Consider the following 22,671-nt stretch of genomic DNA (forward strand, 5'->3'; position numbering starts at 1 on the left):
ATGTGTGGAGATGCCCAGAGCTAAGAGTCAGATGCGTTTACTGTGCACCTTAACATGCACACCTCCGGACAGTGTTCTGTGCTAAATAATGCATTCCGTATGACTTAATCCATGTGACGTTCGGTTTCCCACACTTGAAAACATTCTAGTGGGAAAATAGGTACACTTAATTTTCATTTTAAAGAAGTACCTTGCGCAAATAATTTAGCCACGTTTATTTGATTAACACTGATGAGGCTAAAATCTTTCAAACTTGTCTGATGCCACGATCCTTGTGCTTAAACACCACACAGTGCTGCATACGCACAGTAAGGATTGTAATTTAAGAAATGCGTTTTGTCTGCCAACTATCTGATACACTTGCAATCACTAGGTTCCTTAAGGTTGGGCACACACCGTTTGTGTCACATAGTATTGGCAAGAGAGGACAAATTCTGAAATTGAATAGCTACTAAAAGTATGTCAATTCCTTGGGGAACAATGCAGGAGGGGCGATAAGCTATTTTATCATCCATGGAAAAGTCTGGATTATTCTTCTTATTATTATCATTATTATTATTATTATTTTGCTTCAAAACAAATCTACAGCTTAATGAAATTTTTCAATATTTCTCTAGCATTTCACCCTGGTATTAAATATCTGTACCCATAGAGTCAGTACAGAATTTAAATAAAGCTTTGATGATGTTCAACTAAATAAATTAATGATGTTTTTAATATCAGTACCACACTATCTGTATTAGTGAGACATGATGGTGGAGTTAAGGATACAAGCAAAGCCTAGGGTATTAAGGCTCATCACTGCCAAGAAATGTTCTGTTATTTGAGGGTAGTCTCTCATATCTGCAGAAGAATATTTATAATTTAGACTTCCTAAGACAGAATCTGTGCTTGCTATACAGTAGATCTTCAATAAACGGCCATTATTATTAACTATGGTAACTTAATCATTATAAAATAGACATTCGTATCTTTTCACAATGAATCTTGGGGATTCAGTTCCTTTTTTGGCAATGCTCTATGATTCAAAGAGTAGAGTTTCTTCCCCAAACTCTGTGCTGCTGGAAATTTCTCTCTTCTGGCAGTAGTTTGTCTCCATTATATTCATTTTACAATGTCAACAATTCACTTCAGTATTAACAAATATTTTTGCTACCAGATGAGGAAATACACTATGCATACTATATGCATAAGTATAAAAATATACAAAATCTAATTCAACTTTAGGTATGCAGTACCATGTCACCTAAACAACTTAACATCTAATTAAAACACTTCCTTTTTCACATATTTCCCAGAGACCTTGATGTTCATAATACAGTAGTGAGAAAAGAGATAAATACAATTAATACAGGGTGCTGTACTAAGTGCTTCAGGGCATGGGCACACCGGGTGACATGGAAGCAGAGGTGAGAGCCACCCAATCCAATTGGAGAGTAAAGGAAGATTTCCTCAAGGATAAAATCCCGCAGGCAGCTCAATGGAAAGTGCAGGCGGGAACTGGGAAAAATACTGTAGAGAAAGAACAAAAAAAAATGGCACAGTGGAAAGAAATGTCCTTTTCGTTTCTGTATTATAAGCTGTGAAACAAGAAATGATGAGGAGGAACACTAAAGGTGGAGGTAGGGGCCCAGTCATATTAAAAACTTGGAGCTTTATATTGTAAATGAAGGGCAGAAAACAATGAGTTCTGAGCAAGGGAGGACTGTGTTGAATTTTGCTTTTTACTTGCTTACTTGGGCGGCAGGAACAACCTAGATTTGAAAGGAAGCAGGTCAGTGTAGAGGTCAAGACCTTAAATTTTGGCTGTGGAAATAAGGATAAAGGAGTGGACTTGATCACAATGTCTCTACCTTAAATAAAAATAACTGTAATCATCTTTTTCTTGTTTTCTTTCTCCATACATATAAAAGCACTATTGAAACGTCCACTTAAAAAAAAACAACAAACTATGCTTGCAGGACTATTTTATCAAATGGTATTACGTATAAAGTCTAATTAAGACAGAACAGAATATGCAGTTCATTCACTAAAAAACCACACATTTCAGAATAATCATAAAACATGCCTGCTTTTGTAATGTGTATTATATGTGGTATGTATTTCATATGCATATGGAGAACTAATGTTTAGTAACTGTTCACTTAGCAATAATCTTAATTTGCTTATGTTTGTAAAAAGAAACATAGAAAGTTAAATTTACATGAAATTTTTGAAATTGAAAAATACTGTAAGATATCAAAACTTAAATATGACACATGCCAATCTAATGCTCACTCATTTGAAAGTAACCTCACTTTAAAGAAAGAATAATCTCAAATTCTTGGAAGAATTATACACTATAGTAGTACACATGGATATTTTATTACTGAAGATCTATTCCAAGGCTCTAAACTAGACCATTCAAATATGAGAAATGCCAACCTAGGCAATTTTCTAGGTTCATCCACTTTGCTTCCAGCATCAGGTTAATAGTTTCACTTCTTACAAGGGATCGTATTTTAGAGACAGGGGAGGAGGGGAGTCTGGAGACACAAAAAGATATCGATGGAATAATAAAAGCTTTCAGCTTTGCTTTATTTTTCTATGCCTTTTGTGTCTGCACACAGGTCTTCCCCTTAAGGGAACTACTGGTATGTAACAATGACAGATTAAATATGGCATTGCAAATGCTTCACTGAAGGGAAGAAGCTACAAAATTTTAAAAATGTATCAAATATTAAATCTATAACACAATAGTACCAAACTGTAGGTTCTTTTCTGTCATTAATTGATGCTTAGTTACTGGAGGATATAATTTAAATTTCATAATACATATAATTGATCAACTTGAATTTAAAATTTTTGAAGAAAGTGCTTGAGGATAATGTTATTGGTATTAGGAGGATTTTCATTACATGTTTGTGTATGTTAGGTTGTACATATCCAAGATATTTTGAAAACAAATGAGGTTCATGAAAATATATTTGTTAAAAAGAGCCTTGTGATGGTTTTGTTTCTCATTAATAATTGGTCAACTTAATCTACAATATCTATTTATTGTTTCATTTATGCATCTATATTTTTATATGGATAATCTTTAGTTGAAGTTTTCTTTAAAAAGTAGGTTAGCTCAAAATGACTGAACACACAGCTATAATATAGTGACAATAAGATACTACACCCTTTTACATACAATGAATCATTCGGTGGGTTCTAATTTCTATTGTTAGTTTATATTTAGTATTTTTCTTATAACTACAAAGCAGGAGGATGAAAGATATTAACTTCTCAATTCACAGTTTTTGCTGTTTATTTTTGTTTCTGTAATTTCTTTAAGTATAGTCATTACTTAACTATAGAAAGAGCTTTAGAACTTAGCATCTGTGGAAGATTTTGTTTACCTCCAAAAATATCTTCCTAAATAAGCATTTAAGTTGGAGTTCAAGAAGTTAGGATACAAGAAGATTCATTTGCCTCTCAATCTACTGCTTGTTATACCTATACAGGTAGAAAGATGCCTAGACCATGAATAAATATTCTTTTGAGTGAGTGGCTGCATTAAAAGTGGGAAGAGGAAGTTACACAATGGTTTCCTGTTTTGCGAACTGCTCTTTAATTAATAGCCTCTATCTTCAGTTTTGGATGTTATGATGAGACATAACATTCAGATAATGTAAGTCCTCTAAGTAAGAACTCTCAATTTATTTAACTCACTCTATAAATATGTATTTAGAACTTACTCCTTATGAAGCATAATTCTACAACACTACAGACTCACTGGCTCTGAGCTCCAATACTAGGGCAGCAGCTGATAAGCCCCAGACAGCCACAGTGAGGAACTGAACTGTCTGGCTTTAGGATGGGGACTGGAAGGGCAACTTTCTCACAGACAGAAGTTCAGGCAGGCACCACTGTTCCTTTGTTAAGCCCTCTCCCTAACCCCACCCACATGGAATGTGCTTCAACACTCAAATATCAGAAAGAGAAACTAGGGGGGAAATCCCATTTACTATGGCAGCAAGAAAAATAAAGTACCTAGGAATAAAGTTAACCAAGGAGGTAAAACACCTGCTCTCAGAAATCTATATAACACTGAAGAAAGAATTGAGGCAGATACAAATAAATGGAAGCACATACCATGTTCATGGATTGAAAGAATTAACATCACTAAAATGGCCACACTACCCAAATCAATCTATAGATTCAAACAATCCATATTAAAATATCAATGCCATACTTCACTGATGTAGAACAGATACTCCAAAAACTTATATGGAACCATAAAAGACCCCAATAAACCCAGCAATCTCGAGAGAGAAGAATTAAGTTGAAGCAATCCCAATACTTGATATCAAACTATACTACAAGGCCACTGTAATCAAAACTACCTGATAATGGCATAAGAACAGACACATAAATAAAGGGAAAAGAATAGAGAGCCCAGAAATAAACCCACACTTTAATGGTCAATTAATATTTGACTATGGGCACATGAGCATCCAATATAGTAAAAACAGTCTCTTTAATAAATGGTGTTGGGAAAACTGGACTTGTATATGTAAAAAAAAGATGAAAGTACATCACCTACTTATACCACACACCAGAATAAACTCAAAATGGATAAAATACTTTAATAGAAGTTGTAATACCATAAAAATTCTAGTAGAAAACGTAGACAGTAAAATTTCTGATATCCCACATAGCAATATTTTTGCTGATATATATCTTAGGGCAATGAAAGAAAGGAACCAATAAACAAATGGGACTATATCAAATTAAAAAGCTTCTGCATGGCTAAAGAAACCATCATTAAAATGAAAAAAGAAGTGAGCATATGGGAGAACATATTTGCCAATTATAAATCAGACTAGAATTTGTTCTCCAAAATATATAAAGAACTTATATGACTCAACACCAGGAAGAAAAACTATCCAATTAAAAATGGGCAAAGGGCCTGAATAGATACTTCTCCAAGAAGGACATATAGATGTCCCATAGACAAATGAAGAGATGCTCAATAGCACTAACCATCAGAGAGATGCAAATTAAAATTCCAATAATATATTATTTCACACCTGCAAGAATAGCTATCATCAATAAATCAACAAGCAACAAATGCCTGTGAGGTTGTGGAGAAAAGGGAACCCTAGACACTGTTGAGGAGAATGCAGACTGGTGCAGCCACTGTGAAATTTCCTCAAAAAATTAAACAGTATGGAATTTCATTAAAAAAATAAAATAAAAATGGAACTGCCTTTTGACCCTGCAATTCCATTGCTGGGAATATACCCTAAGAATCCCCAAATACCAACTCAAAACAATTTATGTGGTCCTATATTCAAAGTAGTGCTATTTACAAGAGCCAAGTTCTGGACACAGTCTAAATGACCATTAGTGGATGAGTGAATCATGGAACTATGGTACATTTACACAGTAGAATAGTATGCTGCAGAAAGAATAAGGAACTTCTACCTTTTGCAACAGCATGGATGGGACTGGAGAATATTGTGCTAAGTGAAATTGGCCAGTCAGTGAAAGACAAATACCATATTCACTCAGTTGAATGTGGAATTTAATGTATAAAATAAACTAATGAGAAAAATAGAACCACAGGCATGGAAACATGGACTAGACTGACCATGGCCATAGGAGAGTGGGGAAGGGGATAATGGAAGAAAGAAGGAGAAGGGACTGGCTAGTCAAGTAATATATATAAATGATCCATGGACATGGACAATGGTGTTGGGATCTAGTGTAGGAGCCAGAAGTGGGCTGAGTGGAAGAGGACAAAGGGGGAAAAATTGGGGCAACTGTAATATATAACAATTTAAATTTTTTAAGAAAATTAGCAAAAAATGAAGATTACAATAACTGACATGAAGAATACATTAGAGGGAAACCACAGCAGCTTTGATGAGCCAGAGAATTGGATTAGTGATTTGTAAGACAAGGTAGGGAAAACACCCAATCAGAACAGCAAAAAGAAAAGAGAATTAAGAAAAAATAGGCTTCTTTAAGGGGAGCCTGGGACAAGATTAAGTATACAGATATTCACATCATTGGGGTGCTAGGAGGAGAAGAAAGAGAGCAAGGGATTGAGAACCTATTAAGAAATAATGATGGAAAACTTCCCTAACATGACGAAGAAAATAGGCATATAACCCAGGAAGCAGAAAGAGCCCCAAACAAGATGAACCCCAAAATGCCCAAACCGAGATGCATAATAATTAAAATGCCAAATGGTAAAGATAAAGAGAGAATCTTAAAAGCAGCAAGAGAAAATCAGCTAGTTACCTTCACTACAGCACCAATAAGACTGTCAGCTGATTTCTCAACAGAAACTTTGCAGGGCAGGAGCAATTGGCTCAAAACATTCAAAGTGATGAAAATCAAGTACCTAAAAAAAAAGAATACTCTACACAGTGTATTCCTGCAGTGCAGTACAGGGAATGTAGTCAGTAATATTTCGATAACTATGTATGGCTCAGAAGAACATTCCACCTATCAGGGAATCACTTTGCAATTTATGTTAATGATTAATCACTGTGTTGGGCACATGAAATTAATATAATTATATTTCAACTATCATTGAAAATAAAATATATTTTTAAAGTAACAATTCTAAGCAGACTCTCTTTTATTTTACCCAGAGTGTTTTCTTCAAGTCATGACTGTTATTTTCTATGTTTACCCATTTATTTTCTTTTTAAATCACTCATTGGAAATGTCCTAAAGATAGAAAATTTTCCTTTCTAATTTTAATTTTTTTAAGATTTTATTTATTTTATATTTAGAGAGGGTGGGGAGGGAGAAAGAAAGGGAGATAAACATCAATGTATGGTTGCATTTCACATGCTCCCCTACCAGGGAACTGGCTTGCAACCCAGGCATGTGCCCTGACTGGGAGTCGAACCAGCAGCCCTTTGGTTTGCAGACCGGTGTTCAATCCACTGAGCCATTCCAGCCAGCGCTCTTTCTAATTTTTTAATCTATTATAGACTCAGCTTCCTATTCAGTAAAAATGCAACATTTCCTAGGAAAATTTTAGAATTTATTACATCAGTGTTCCTCTGGCTAGTCCAAGGTATATGAAGTCTTATATAGTTGCTCTGTCATTCTAGGGTTCAAACAGACTGAGAGTTTATGCAGAGGTGATCCTAATAGAGAAGGGGTACAATTACTGCATATCCAATGAATATATGCAGTTTGCAAATACATGCATATGCAGTAATTGTACCCCTTTTTCTCCCTCCATCCTTTCCTTCCCCCTGGTATCATACAATGTGAGTGGTTATGCTGCTCAGTCAGAAGGAATCTGCAACTCAAGGAAGATAAGTAATTCTGAGCAAAGGGATTAGACAGATTGTACACTTTGATGATAGGTATCCTATGTGACTGTGGTTGTATGAAGATAATAAAATCATTGATGTGACTGTCTTCCACATTGGTGAGCTCTTGTAGAAGACCAAAGAGCTGACAAGCAAATGCTGGATTCATAGGTGCAATATTGCATTTATCTTTCCTCACTACCTAGCTGCAGCTTGTTGAGGTGCTGGTTCAGGAGCTGAAAACAAGGTCCTGGAATGGTGACTGTGGTTCTCCCTAACTCCAAGGTTGCCATTAAGATAACCATCTACTCCGTGGTAAAGTATCTCAGGGACAGGAAGCAAAAGCTCGCAGCACTCTCCAGTTCCTTTTTCAGGCTCTTAATGGAAGCTATTCTGACTTCTTAGAAGCATCTGCTGATGGCTCTGATGACTAATTTCAGTGAAAGCCTCCACAAGGATATGCTGAGTTCTCCAATGTGTGAGAGCACTTGTTATCCACACAGGAGAAAGTAAAGCTCAAACCCTGGTGCTTCAGCACACTCGGGAACATGGTGGTGGTGGTGGAGCTAGTTGCAGTAGTAGCAGCATTATTTATCAATACTATTATTTTTATTAGTAGTAGTATTAGTAGTAGTATTAACATTTTTGAACATGTACTATAGTGCATATTCTGCTCTAAATGCATCATGTATGAACTCATATAATCCTTTCTAAACCCCTATGAGAAAGGCATTATTATCTTTATTTTATTATTGAGAAAATAAAAGCCCAGGTAAATGAAATGTTTGGTGACATGTGACTCATCGTGCCATTGTGTGATATGTATATCTACATACACATATGTAACTTTTTTAAAATACTTTTTAAAATTAATTAATTTATTTATTTATTTTTAGAGAGGAAGGGAAGGAGAGAAGAAGAGAAATATGAATGTATGGTTGCTTCTCGTGCATCCCCTGCTGGGAAATGGCCCCTGCAGGGAACTGGCCTGCAACCCAGGAATGTGCCCTGACTGGGAATCGAACCTTGATCGTCTGGTTCACAGGCCCATGCTCAATCCATTGAGCTACACCAGCCAGGGCCACATAGGTAACGTTTATATTTTAGATTATAATATGAGAAATTGTTAGCACTAAGGGTACAGAATATAGAACGGGAATAGCTGTGTAAGAAGCTGTGTAACAGATAGGTGATGACTCATCTGCAGAAAGTAAAATGTTGAGAGTCAATGGTTAGTATTGAGAGTATTAAATTCTCATGTTATTAAAAAAAAACTATGTTGCTTCAGTTTTTAAGATGTAAAACAAAGCTATACCTAAGTTTATTAAAATCACAATCAAGGATACTGATCATGTAATTATGGAATTAACATGCATATGATGGATGTTAAAAGGTTATTTTAAGAATAAGATAAATATAATACTTCTAATATATATATATATATAATATATATTTATTTTCAGAGAGAGGGGAAGGAAAGAAGAGAGGGAGAGAAACATCATTGTGTGGTTGCCTCTCAGGTGTCCCTCACTGGGAACTGGCCTGCAACCCAGGCATGTGCCCTGACTGGGAATCGGACCACGATCCTTTGCTTCAAAGGCCCACACTCAATCCACTGAGCTACACCATCCAGGGCTAAAATAAATATATATATATATTTTTTTTTTTAAATAGAGATTTTGTTCTGTTTTAATATTTCTCTGTGCCAGCACTTAGAAAATGATAATCATAAACAAAAAGGAAAACAGCCCTGGCTGGTGTAGCTCAGTGGACTGAGCAGGGGCCTGTGAACCACACGATCGAGGTTCGATTCCCAGTCAGGGCACATGCCTCGGTTGCAGGCCAGTTCCCAGCAGGGGACTCACAAGAGAGAACCATACATTGATATTTCTCTCCTTCCTTTCCCCTCTAAAGATAAATAAAACAAGTTATAAAAGTTATGATTATAGAAATAGATATCTGAATACTATATAATACTATAAGCTATTTAATAAGCTATGAAATAATCATACACAAGTCATGAATAAATTCAGTGTCCTTTTACTGCCAGTACAGTGCCTTGCACACAAGTTATAAATATTTGAGAACTGTTCAACTAAAGTAAAAATATACATGTTTTATAATTCATTATATTATTGCATTTAGGTGATTTTACTAATATGAAACTGCATATGGCATTTGCTTATACAGATAGGTATTTTACAAGTTATCAACAACAAATAACCAACACCCAATATTTTTTAAATATTTATCATGTGATAGACACTTTTCTGACCTCTAAGTCATAATGACCTCTTTTATTCTCATTTCTGTGGGAAAATATTCCCCCTTTTATAACTCTTACTTGAAACTAATGATTATTAACTGGGCTGATCTTTTAAATTAATGGATGGGACAAGTTAAGTATATGATTTAGTCTGGAGATATTTTGCTACCTCTTTTACACAAATGATTCCTCTTTACATATTTTACTGCCTTCTCTCTTGTTGCCCATGTTTTTCCCCACCAAACACTTTGTGATGGGAAGATGCACAATTTGCAAAGCTGGAAAGGTATGATATGACTGAGTAAATGACAAAGTCTCCAATAGGTTTAACAGGATAACCACTGCACTTCCCTATATTAACAACGAAGAAACATATCAATGGTTCTATTACCTTTGCCTGTATTAATGGAGATTCATTTAATGTTCCTAGAACTTCCCATTTCTTAAACCACTGAAGGGGTGTTTGCTGATCAGCCAAAGTGGTAACCGGGAAATGCTGAGGACCTACTCTGGACATAAATGCTTTCCACAAATACTCCCTCCTTCCCTAAGTAGAAATATAATCTTTCAGTGCAAGGGATAGAGAGTGAAGGCATGGAATGAAAAGGGCATGGGATTTTGGAATAATTAAACAATGTTTAAATCTGTCTACTGACAAAGCCATGCATCTGGGAAGAAAAAGAGACAGAGCGGGATGAAGCCAAGATTTGAAACTTTCCCCTTTATATCTTAGCTGTTCATTTGTTCCCAGTCTCCCTGCTTGACAGAACTTCCCATTTGAAGACACCATCCCTTAAAAGGTGTTTGCTCTCCAATCCCCTTGCCTTCTCTTTCCCACCTGGGGTAAACAGAATAGCAGCCTTCCAAAGATGACCCTGCCTTCATCCAGGGAGCCTGTGTATACGTACCTTGCATGTTAAAAGTGAGTTACAGATGAGATTAAAAACTTTGAGAGGAAAAATTTGTCTTCCGTTGCCCAGGTGGGCCCAAACTAATGACACAGTCCTCAAAAGTGGAAGAGAAAGGCAGATGATTGAGCCAAAGAAATGTGACAGAAAAAGAACTCGGCCTTGATTTGAAGATGGAGGAAGGTGGCTGGAATGACCTTCAGTTGAGAGCCAACAGCAACAACAACAAAACAGAAAACACAGGACCTCGGTCCTACAACCACAAAAAATTACATTGTGCTGATAGCATTCATAATAGGAAATATTCTTCCCTAGAGCTTCAGAAAGGAACATGGCCTCCCGAGACCTCAATGTTATTGCAGTGAGACCTGTGCTGAACTTGTGACCCACAGAACTGTAAGATAATAAATGTGTTGTTTACAGCAAAGTTTATGATAAAGTGTTACGGCAGCAAGAGCACCCTCATCATCATAATGCCATCCAGCCCCTAACTTTCACATTGTGTAGTGTGGCCATTTAACCGTCAGGCTGAGACAAGTCACTTAAGTTCTCTGAATTTGTTTCTGCACATATAAAATGAACACGGTGATAGCAATGATGTCATCTAGTTAATGAGAGGGTTCGGTGAGATGATACGTCAAAGGAAGTTAGAATAGCTCCTGACATAGATACTCACTCATGTTCATTTTAATGCACCCATATTCATATTCAATAATATAATATTAATAAATTAACAGGTATTTTCCTAATATCGGTCCTCTTACTAGACAGTCTTAAACAGGAATAGTTCTCATTTACCTAGCAATTTTGGACTAAGTCTGTGTAATAGGGTTTGTTTTGTAAAACCTTTTCCAAACATCCTATTACCCCTTCTTCCATGGTAGGATTTCTATCGGGTACCAAGTTACCCTAAATAAAGACTGTATTTTCCCAGCTCTCTTGCAGCTGAGTATGACTATGTTGCTAAGTTATGGTATAAGCAAGTAAGTAAATAAATAAGCAAATAAATAAATTGTTTTGCAGGAGATTGCAGAAACCTTTCTTAAGAAATAGCTTGCAATTGCCCTTTGCATTCCTTCGTCACCTCTGCCTGGAAAGTGTGAGACAGCAGGCCGGGACCCAGAGGACAGGAGCTCCTCCCTGGGAATGGAGGGATAGTGAGTTAGCCTACCTCACCGAGGAGTTCCTACAGCAGCGCCACCACGAGTCTCGGACCACATCTTGTTTCAGTCTCTCTCATAGTGGGGTTTTCTGGCACTGACAGCCAAGCCTGATCCTAGCTGCTAAATCTATGGACCCTGGTACCTTTAATTAAATATTTCTTTGTCTAGTGTCTCATTTTCTTCCCCTAAGCCAGCCCATTCAAATTTTATTTGGCTGTATAAAGTATCCTAATTGCTGCCATTTGTGTGAATTATTTAATATTTTCACCTAATTGTCATTTAGCACAGTTTTGATTTTATATATATAAATATATATATTATATTATATATATATTATATAAATATATTATATATAATTATATATTATATATAATTTTAAAACAATTACAATATTGAAATTAAAGCGATAGGGACACCAACGGTTAGTGGTGGGAGGAGTAGTGAAAAGAAAACTAAAAATACTTTGTGTTTACATACTTTGTCTCCTTTTTTTGGTAAGAATCCATGAAGTTCCCAGGAAATACTAATAAACATCCAAACAAACCAGTGAGATTTTTACATGGGAACGTTCAATCACTTCTTTCAACATTCATTTGAAGAACTCCCACATGACAGCTACTGTACTAAATGTTAAGGAAGCAGAGATTCAAGCATGGTTTTTGTCCTTAAAAGTTAAACTAGGAAAAGAGATGAGCAAACAGATAATTACAATATAATATGATAATTAGTGAGCTGGTATGCAGAGAAGGATCCTAAGCCATTTTAAGAAGAAAGGAAGTGTTCCACAAAAACTAAAACATGAATTGAATCCTAGAATATGGACAAGAACAACCAGGGTTACAACTTAGGGAAGTGCAAGCAGAGAGGGGAAGTATGTTCCTTAAAGAGGGAGCGGCATGTCCTCCAAACTAGAAGGCTCTGCCATGTGCAGGCACGGAGCGGTGGGCTGCGGCATGAGCCCAGAACGGTGAGAGTGGTTCAGCTTCCGATGGAGTCCTCCACGAAGCTATGTGGATCTATGTACATAGTTCATCAAGGAGGAATATATTTCATTTTAGAATAAAATATTGTACTGGATATGTTAATAGTCTTAGGGTAAGCCATAAAAGGAGATGAAGGTTCACCAGTTGAAAAGTTGGTTGATAACCCAAAGGAGAAATAATGCACACCTGGATGAGAGAGTTAAGCAGCTTTGAGGCATATTGATGATCTATACTGGATTCATCAGACTTTGTACCTAGATGTGTCAAGGAAGAATATACAGTGAATATGCTTGACTTTAGAATATTGAGGAACATAAATTTTAAGGACATGGCAAACAAACAAAGACAAATACTGGGAAAAAGCCTGAGAAGGTAGGAGAAAATTTAGGAAATCAGAAAATAAACAAGAAGAGAAAGTTTCAAAAAGCAGAAAATGATCAACAGTGTCAGTAACCATCTACCTATATCTACCACTTTCCTTTTATTAATTTTTATTTTTTAAACAATATTTTATTATACAAAATAACATGTATTACTGAAATTTAAGACACAATTTTTGTTAGCATAAAAGTAAAGTGGAAAACACTCTATTCCTCCAACCAGGGATAATCCTTTTAACATTATGAAATATTTATTTTTTTTTACTTTTTTCTTTGTTGATATTTGTTTTTAGAACGCTATTCAATGTGCCCACTAAAAGTTATTGATCTTAAATAAATTATTTCAAATAAATAAACCAGTGTGACCAGAGGAGAGTTCACAGTGTCAGGTGCTGGAAAGAATGAAGAGGTACTGTAGAGACAGGTGTGTCAGTGAATAGGAGGGGAAGTAAAGGTCAGTACCTTTGACAGTCACCTACTCCCAAGGCCATTTGTCCTATAAATGGCTATCACAGCCACTTTGTCTAGCTCGAGGAACTTCTAGTTTGTTTCCGTTTTCTGTCTTATTGATTTATACCAAGGTCTGCATTTTATGACTAAGCTCGTTCTGAATCATTACTTGGTAAGTCTTGGTAAATCCAAATGGCTTTGATTTCAGTTTATCTCTGAGCTGCTGCCTCAGGTTTGCTCCCTTTTGTCCCAACTAAACTGTAGCAGACACTATCAGTACTCCATCCAGACAGCTCCCCTTAGACGTGTCTTGTCTTTTCTGTTACCTGTTTGCTATCTTCCGTATTCCTTTGCCTCTAAGTCTTCTGGGGATGGTCTTTGAGTTATGGGAACAACTTGTCCGTACATGAGCCCCAAAAGACCTCCCTAACCCGTAGCCCATCATTATGGCATGCAGAAGTAAGAGATCCCAGCCCCCTGCTCTGAGGTGGGGTAAGTTCTCAGATGTAATTTACATGGCATGGAATCAGGCCGAATCTTGGATTTCGTCTGAACTTGCTCTCTTGCTTAACTACTCATTTCCTGTCTTGCTTCTCCCCATTTCTCAACAGTTTTCTGGGCACACTTTCTTAATAAATCACCTGCATACAAATCCTTGTCTTACATGTGCTTTCTGCAAAATAGACAGCTGCAATCTGCAAAAGTAACAGTCTCCGTGCCTGGCTGAGGTCTCAGACCTGGCATGGACGCTTGGCACACATCCCCAGACTCCAACTATTTGGCACATAGAACTAGTGCCTAAAGTGGTCAGGCTAAATTAAGTGGCAAAAGGCTAGCTGCAGTGATGGAACAGTGACAATATGGAAAGGCTTCTAATAACAGTGTTATGATGAAAGTCAAGTGTGTGTTCTGATGCCTGAAGAGTTTATTGGGAGGAACACGAAGGGAGGGTTTTATGGACCTAAACACAACCATGGGCTTAAAGGTTCTATTAAATACATGAATGGAATATTTAAGATAATTATGTTATAAAATTGATCTTTGATACTTCTTTAAAAACATAAAGGAATAAAAGCACCTCCTGGAAGGGGATACCAATCTAGATAAGATTGTCCTTTTTTCCCTGAAGTTACATTTGAGACAGGGGCCCATGGAAAGCTCAGGGGAGAGGTTCTCATCTAACATGCTGCTTCAGCAGAAACCAAATCTGCATCAGGACAACGTGAGATGTTACAGTGAAATTTCATCAGAAATATACAGAAAAACCACCAATTTTGTTTTATGAATTCTCTAGAGAAAATAATATACAGATATAAATGTCATTTAATATGATGTAAATATAGTTAATGTTTATTCATAAAGTAGTATAAATGGCAACAAAATATCTTCTATCCATTGTGCACTAATTTTAGACTATGCTGGATGAAAATGCTTAATCACTTCTCACATAATCCATATATACTGCTTATTATTATCTATTAGCTCTTTAATTTATACAGCAAGTGTTGGCTGAGCACCCACAGTAGCTAGGTACTATTTTAATGCATGAACATTCTTAATTACTCAAAATATCTCAACCTACATTTTTTACTCTATTTGATGTGTCTTCCACCTAAAATCATCTTTGAAATTAGGGATGGTATGGATAATAGGTAAATATAATACTTCAAATTTACAAGATAATTTCCAATGTATAAGGTTTTGTTTAGTTTATTAACTTATGTAATTGGCATGGCAGGCACGGGAGATCAGCCCTGCCTTAAATGTGAGGAAACTTGGAAACGATCACTACAACAATTCAGGACACGGGGCCCTTGGTTCAAAACTCCATAGATGCATTATTCTATGTAGAATAATAAGAAAGTTATTTATAAATAGGTCATAAAGGCCCAAAGTGGGTTCTTAAATATATAAACTTAAAAATCATGACAGCCCCTTCGTCCTCCTCACCAATGTGCCTAGGTTATGGCAAACAACATTCTCTGACTCCCAGGGTGCAAACGTGAGCCAGATTTGGAACATTTATTGTCTTGGAGTACAAACACCATTGTGCTTTTGGCTAGTGTTACCCCACCTTTTTAAAAAGTCAATTCTTACTCTTTTGATGACCAGTTTTATTTTTTCTCACACTTCATACTTCTGCTAAGCCAGTGAGAGTTTTAATCTGAACTGAAGGTGACCTCAGGTGCCTGTCTTTATCTTCTGAATTATATTCTTCTATGCCCAGTTAATTTATTCTTTTATTACTAACCTCCCAATGGATTTTATTTTCTCATTTGTGAGATTTGCTGGCATCCTTGAGACACCAACATTACTCTTCTCACAGTCATACAGTGTGGATAGGAGAGCCTTCTACTGAAAGTGGGTACAAGGACTGGTCAAAAATTGGTAAGAATTCAGTTCCACAACTTTTTCATCTCAGTTCTGCATATTATACTATAGAATTATGTCATTAAAAACTGTTTAAATTTACTGTTAATTTATGTGTTTATATTTGAAGAACCACTTACACAAATGCATTTTGTAATTTTCAATACCAATGATATATATTTATATTTGAAACTAAATACAAATACACTTGAGGTATTCATTCTGCAATTCTTCCCTAGATATTTAGATCATTGGGGTGGAAGTGGATGGGATTCAAATGTATAAATGTAACATTCAAAATACACACAAAATATAAAAATATATTTCCAGTTAGGTACCCTACTCATTCACCTTTGTAAGCTGTTCATACACTATTTACTACAACTTTGACTCTCCTAAGAATTACTTTGTGATCTTATTTTGTCTTGTGGTTTCAAATAATATCTATATGCTAACACCTTGCACATTTGGGTTCCTGCTTTACAAAGCCCCCACCACAAACTCTTAGACTTTGTAATACCATAGTTTCTATTTTCTTCCTCCAGCTCTGTCTAAAGAAGGCGTCTGCTGGTATGATTATTGCTTATGCGTTACTTTTTGTTATTTCAAAATTATTGCATAAAAATCCTCCAAACTCATTCAATGTGTTTTAAATAACTAATGCAGATTATAGTTTTCCTAACTAGACCTTGACTAATATATCCCTTGGTGTTAAGAAGAGCCCAAGAAATAGGCTCTCAAACAAGGAGTTTTGGAAAGACTTTGCTTATTTTGGGGCCTTGACATAGCAGGGCTCTTGGTCTGTAGAAAATGGCATAAATATTATTTCATTTATAACTTGAGATTAGAATGAAGCACTTTTTGAAGGAAAGGTTTGGGGGGTGTGGCAAGTGGCTGTTGCAATGGTGACTATGATACCCCAAACTATAAGGACTATTGAGGCAGATGACCCTGAATGACTTTACTGGAGTCAGAAAAAAAGTTAAATTATGTCTGCTAATTATGTCTGCTAAATTATGTCTGCTAATTTAAAAAGTTAAATTAGCAGACAAGAGACCTTCTATGGTGACGCTGTGGCACTGAGCAGGTATGGCTGAAAATTATATCTTTCATTTCATAATGCAAGATGCATAATAATAATATGACAAATTGATAGACTCTCAATTTCTTGCTGAAAATGAGAAGATTCATTGAGAAGGCATGCAATCATATAATTTGAAATCGACGCATTTGGATGCATCACAATAAAGCTGAGACTCTTAGGACCCCAAGTCTTTCGGTCACCTCTGCCAGTGCGAGCACTGCCTCTTCTCATTCCCTGAAGCCCCAATAACGGCTTCACTTGAGACAGTTCCCTTGGAACGGGGCATTTAGTCCCCTTGAGAGCCGCCACCACCGCCGCCTCTCGTTTTCTGAAGCAGGGGAGTCGCTCTCCATGCGGAGAGCGGTTTTCAGTATTCCGTACAGTACGGTGGTCACCGCCATCATGTGGCTGTGAGTGCGTCAAGTGCGGCTTGTCCGAACTGATGGCACTTGACTGATAAATATGCTTAGGATTTCAAAGATTTGGAGTGAAAAGTAAAATGATGGTAAATTATTGCATTAATAATTTATGATAATTACACGCTGAAATGATAAAGTCTGGGTTAAATAAAATACAATCTTAAAATTAGTTTCATACTTTAAAAATGTAACTACTAGGAAATTTAGAATTGTATGTATCTCATACAACATTTCTGTTGGACAGGGCTGGTCTAGAGAGCCTTCAAACAGTTTCATACACATAGATCAAAGGGTTTTGAAAACTACCTTATGTAATTTTAAATAGGCATCTATTAAAAAACAATTCTAAGTGTGAGTAGATGCAAATATTGCAATTTCTACTACACTCTAATTTTTTAAATACCAAAATACAGGTTCTTTAAAATCTTGCATCATTAGTTCATTTAATTTCTAATGTTTTCCACCATGTGTTAAAACTGAAAAACCTGTGAAATCATTTAGACAAATCAGAATTTTCTGTGTGTTCAGAAAGTCAAAGTTTGTATCTTAATTCAAGTCAGTATGCAATGTACTTCTCTATATTGTGAATTTTAGTTCCAATATAAACAGAGATACAAATAGACAGATGGATTAAAAATAGGTGTATACTTGGATGACAGATAGACAGACAGATAGATAGATACATACATATATAGAAGCATAGATAAAGAGATGGGCCATTCCATAAGTTTATTGATAAAATAAGGTTGTCTTCTTTTAATATATGTTAGTGAATCTATTTTTTGCTTTGTTCTCAAAGACTCCGACTCAGGAGCTATGCACCTGGAATTACTTACTCTTAATCTTTAGAGTTTGATTTACACTCAGGGAAAGTAAAATATTAATATTTCAGGGGGAAGAGTAATACATGCCTTTATTTTGACACTGTGGAAGACAGTCATAAAAGGGAGAGTGATAAAAGAGAACAAACAGGTAGAGATCAGGCAGGACAGTGTTTGAAACTGGAGTATCTTGAAATGGCGTCCAGGACCCTCAGATACAATAAGGAAATTGTTATTGGATCCCAAGGGCACATGTACCTCAGATTAAAGACAAATGCACAAGACCACCTATACTGAGGAAGATTACCATCATAAAAATTAAGAGAATGTTCAAGGCAGAATATTATTTATTTCACACATGGATCTATTGTCAAATGCATATATTAATGCAAGAAGAACAATTAATTCTATGCTCAGATTGTTTAAAATATCAACTCTAATATTTTAACTTCTTGTTATGAAGAAACCCTCAATTGCATTAATTACTGAAATGCTATACTTAAAGGAAACATTCCCTTAAGAGGCTTGTGGAAGGGATATAAAAGAATCTTAAAATTACATATTACTATAAGATTATAAGCTCAGTCATGATACTTTATTTTTAGTAAACTTAATGGCAATGTTAATACACTGATTAGTAAAAGTGACTAAAATTTATAGTTTAATATTTTAGTATGAGACACAGTTGCCTATAAATTATTCAGCCACATAATCAAATATGGAAGAAAATAGTTTGTAGTAATGCTCTTCTGCAGTAATACATAAGCTAAACCTAACAAATAACTGAAGAGAAGAAGCATATTTCTTGACAAAATGGCAAAATTTGGCAATAATAATCGCTATGATTTAAAGCAATCCTACTTTGAATCAGAAATTTCACATTTTCTTATCTCATTAATAAAACAACTTTATGATATGGTATTATTATATCTAAGAGATAAAACACAACAAATAATAAAAACAAAAGAAACATTGTGGCTCTGAGGACTCAGGGATTACGCCTGCCTAAAATTGTGTCATGTCGAGAGTACAGCTCAGATTTGAAGCCCGTTCAATCCAGTTTCACTCACTGCCAAATCTGTTTTCTTTTCTCTCTTTCTTTTTCACCTACCATCAATTTGTATTGGACTTTTTGAGCATCATGATGACTTTACAAGTCACCAAACATACAGAAAAATATGAGCAATCATTTCTTAGGAAAAATATAGATACCGAGGGGTTCACAATGTTGGTAACTGGGGTTTACACCAACTAGGAGAGCTGTGTGCCTGTTTCCCATGCCATCAATTGCCTTCCAAAAATGAGCTTCTTCATGTAGCAATCGAAGCAAGCAACACTTTAAACAGTATTTTTCCAACTATGTGTTATAACTTGTTGGTATACCATAAAAATGATTTAGTGAGGCATGATCAATATTTTAAAGATATATAGGCTATAAGTCATTAGAATAAAAAGTAGTGAAGTCCACTTTTGTTGTAAGAGGAAATGTTTCGTGGCATTGTGTGTGTGCCTGTGTGTGTGCAAACGATCTGGGACGTGATAACACAATGTCAAATATAACTCTAACTTCGCGGCATGGTTAGAAATGCTTGAAAACTGATTTCTGTAGATTGTCTTAAAATAGAGGCGAACCAACAGATTAAAAATTAATGTCCTCAGTCAGCTACTTGATAAAAGTAGCAAAGAAGTAAAAGTAATTATGTCCTCCTTAGAAAGTAAATTGGATCTTTTTTTAAGAAGAACACGGGGAGATAAAAGTTTGGCCGATTAGGTCAGAAAACAAGGAGAACCGAGACGACCTCTGTGAATCTTCAGGTAACTCAGGGATGAAAATAAATGAAACTGAACAGAGCAGATATCTTATAGAACAGAAAATAATTACCACACTTTGATGACAATTACAGGTAATTACCATGGCGCAAAAAAAGATTTCTATCTCCATGCAAGATTAATACAAGGTATTTGTTCCGTACTTTACAATGAACTCACTCCATGCTTATCTTAGTGTGAGATACAACCTCGTAAATAGCACATGTCTCATAAAGCACACAGCTCTGCCCTTTGCTATTTATGTAATCTTAGACAAGTTATTTAGCCTTTTTGTTAAAAGCAGGAATGAAACTACCTCCTGGGGGAGACCTATGAAGATTAAATAATTCGTAAAGAGTGCTGCAAATTTTACCTGGCATGTTGCTAAGTGTTCAATAAAACTGAGTTTATTTTTCAAGTGCTTCATGATTTTTTATTTTCTCAACAACCCATAATTTAAGCAGAGATGATAATCAATAAGTAAATATTTGTTGAATTGAACTGAACCTATGACCGGGTCGGGTGGTTAAAATGATTTCCTCTGTATATTCTTACAAGGAAAAGCAGAGGAGAGCAGGGGAGGAAACCGACCTGATTTTTCAGTTGTTCTTATATTCATTCGGAATTATTATTATGTTTGAAGTATTGTAGTGCATGCATACTTAGATGTATTACTCACTGTTAGTGAAAGAGAAAGACAACCCAACCTTTTCAATGTTATGAGTCTTCTATTAGTGCCATGCACATTAAAATAATTTATTTATAATAAAGAATAGGCATGTGACACATGGCAATAAAGAAACATCGAAAGCCATCTGTGTTTATAAACATGAGACACCTGAGTAATATGTTAAGAAAAAAAGATAAGAAGTGAAAGCCATTATTTATGGCCTCTTTAAAAAAGAAAAATATACTTACCATCATCAAACATGTGTCTCACAAAGCATTCATTTATAATTTCAATGTACTGTCAATTATATGTCAGCATCTGGGAGCACAACATATTATTCTAAATTTACTTTTTCCAATTTTTTCATAAAAGTTCATGTTCTATATCATGGATAAGTAGAAGAGATTGCAGAAAACAAACTTTCTGCAGAAATGATTTTTACAGTGCTTTCCTCATGCTCTCCTTGCAGTTGGCTCCCTGATTCTGCTTTTCCCCCACAGACCACGTTCTCACCTTATTTGTATTCACTGCTGTGATGACCCAGACACACTGCGCGTTGCTGTCATACTGGAAAGGGAAGTTGGGAGACGTGAAGGTTCCACTTGGTCCTTGAAGATTAGAGCCACATGTCTTCACTATAAGAGAAATTGGATTTTAAATGATGAGCATATAACATATGCAAAATCATAGCAATGAAATAACTTGCAAACCGCCTTTAAATGCAAAATTGCACAATTATAACCACATTGAAATATATATTATGGCTATAATGTTCACGTGTCAAAATGAGAGTGTTTTTATACACACTAAAATCCACAAGCTCAATATTTTCAACCATTGAAAACTAATGATGAATAAAATGCCCTTTGACTATAAATAGGTTAGTTTAATTAGAGAGAGGTATATTTATTCAATATTATGTTAACACAAATCTACAAAGAGAAAACACAAAAAGCCTTGGATTGACTAAGCAATCTAAAAGGTAGTATTTTTATTTAACTACCCTCAAACACATAATAGCATAATTGAGGCATCAATATTAAAAGTACTCTTTCTGTTCTTGTAACTGTGAATTAGCACACAGAGGCTACATAGAAAGCTACATGGGAATAATTTAAAGTCCCACAAAATTTAAATGTTCTAAGTTTCCTCTAAAGCTTTTTTCTTCTACTTAACAAAACAGCTTGTGACCACACTGCATCTGTCTCAATTTCCTTTTTTCCTTAACTTGAGTTTATAGCTTGTGATTGAAATGGTTACTTTTGATTTTCTCTTATATGTGCCTGACTTCCACCGTTTTTATTGCTGTTCAAGTACAGTTGTCACCATTTTCCCTCTCCACTCCCTCTACCCACCCATCTCCACCTCTTGCCCTCATTTCTACTTTCCTTTGGCTTCGTCCATGTGCCTTTTATACATGTTCTTTGATGACCCTTCTCCTTGTTCCTCTCCTGTGATCCCCTTGATTTCCAGATTTTAAACAAAAGAACTTATTTTGTAACAAGGGAAAATAATCAAAGTATATTCTTCCTTTAAAATTAATGACCAATCTTTCCTTTTTTATTTACTTACTGTAAGTCTTGTATGCTCACTACTTCATTTTCTTCTCTTCCAGTCATTGTCCCAGACTCTGGCTGATTTTAAGCTACCAAAGGCTTATCAAGGCCTCACAAATTTGTGAATATTTCACAATTGGCTCTTTTTCCCCAGCTCTATTGATTATAATAAACATGTAACACTGTGTAAGTTTGAGGTGTACAACAAGATGATTTGATACCTGTATATATGTGTGTGTGTATGTATATATATATGCATGTATATGGCAAAATAATAAAGGTAGTTAACCTCCTCATCACATCACACAATTACTTTGTGTGTGTGTTTGTGTGGTGAAAATATTTAACATCTCTTATATTCTCTTAGCAATATATTAATACAATTTTATTAACTATAGCCATCATAGTATACATTAGATCACCAGAAGTTGTTCATCTTATAAATGGAAATATATTGCCTTTGAAACACTTCTCTGCATTTC

General features: G+C 35.6%; 1 protein-coding gene across 3 annotated transcripts in view; it reads right to left on the bottom strand.

Annotated features, from left to right (window-relative positions):
* Positions 1–22,671, bottom strand: part of CSMD3 (CUB and Sushi multiple domains 3) — a 935,029-nt gene that overhangs the window by 468,476 nt on the left and 443,882 nt on the right. For all 3 annotated transcript variants that reach the window (XM_037048422.1, XM_037048421.1, XM_037048420.1), the window contains one exon: positions 21,147–21,268. In XM_037048422.1, coding sequence (XP_036904317.1) covers positions 21,147–21,268 — 122 coding nt within the window. The remainder of the gene's footprint in view (positions 1–21,146; positions 21,269–22,671) is intronic.

The sequence above is a fragment of the Sturnira hondurensis genome, unplaced genomic scaffold (genome assembly GCF_014824575.4).
Source record: "Sturnira hondurensis isolate 20B ecotype Veracruz unplaced genomic scaffold, ASM1482457v3 Scaffold0006413, whole genome shotgun sequence".
NCBI lineage: Eukaryota > Metazoa > Chordata > Mammalia > Chiroptera > Phyllostomidae > Sturnira > Sturnira hondurensis.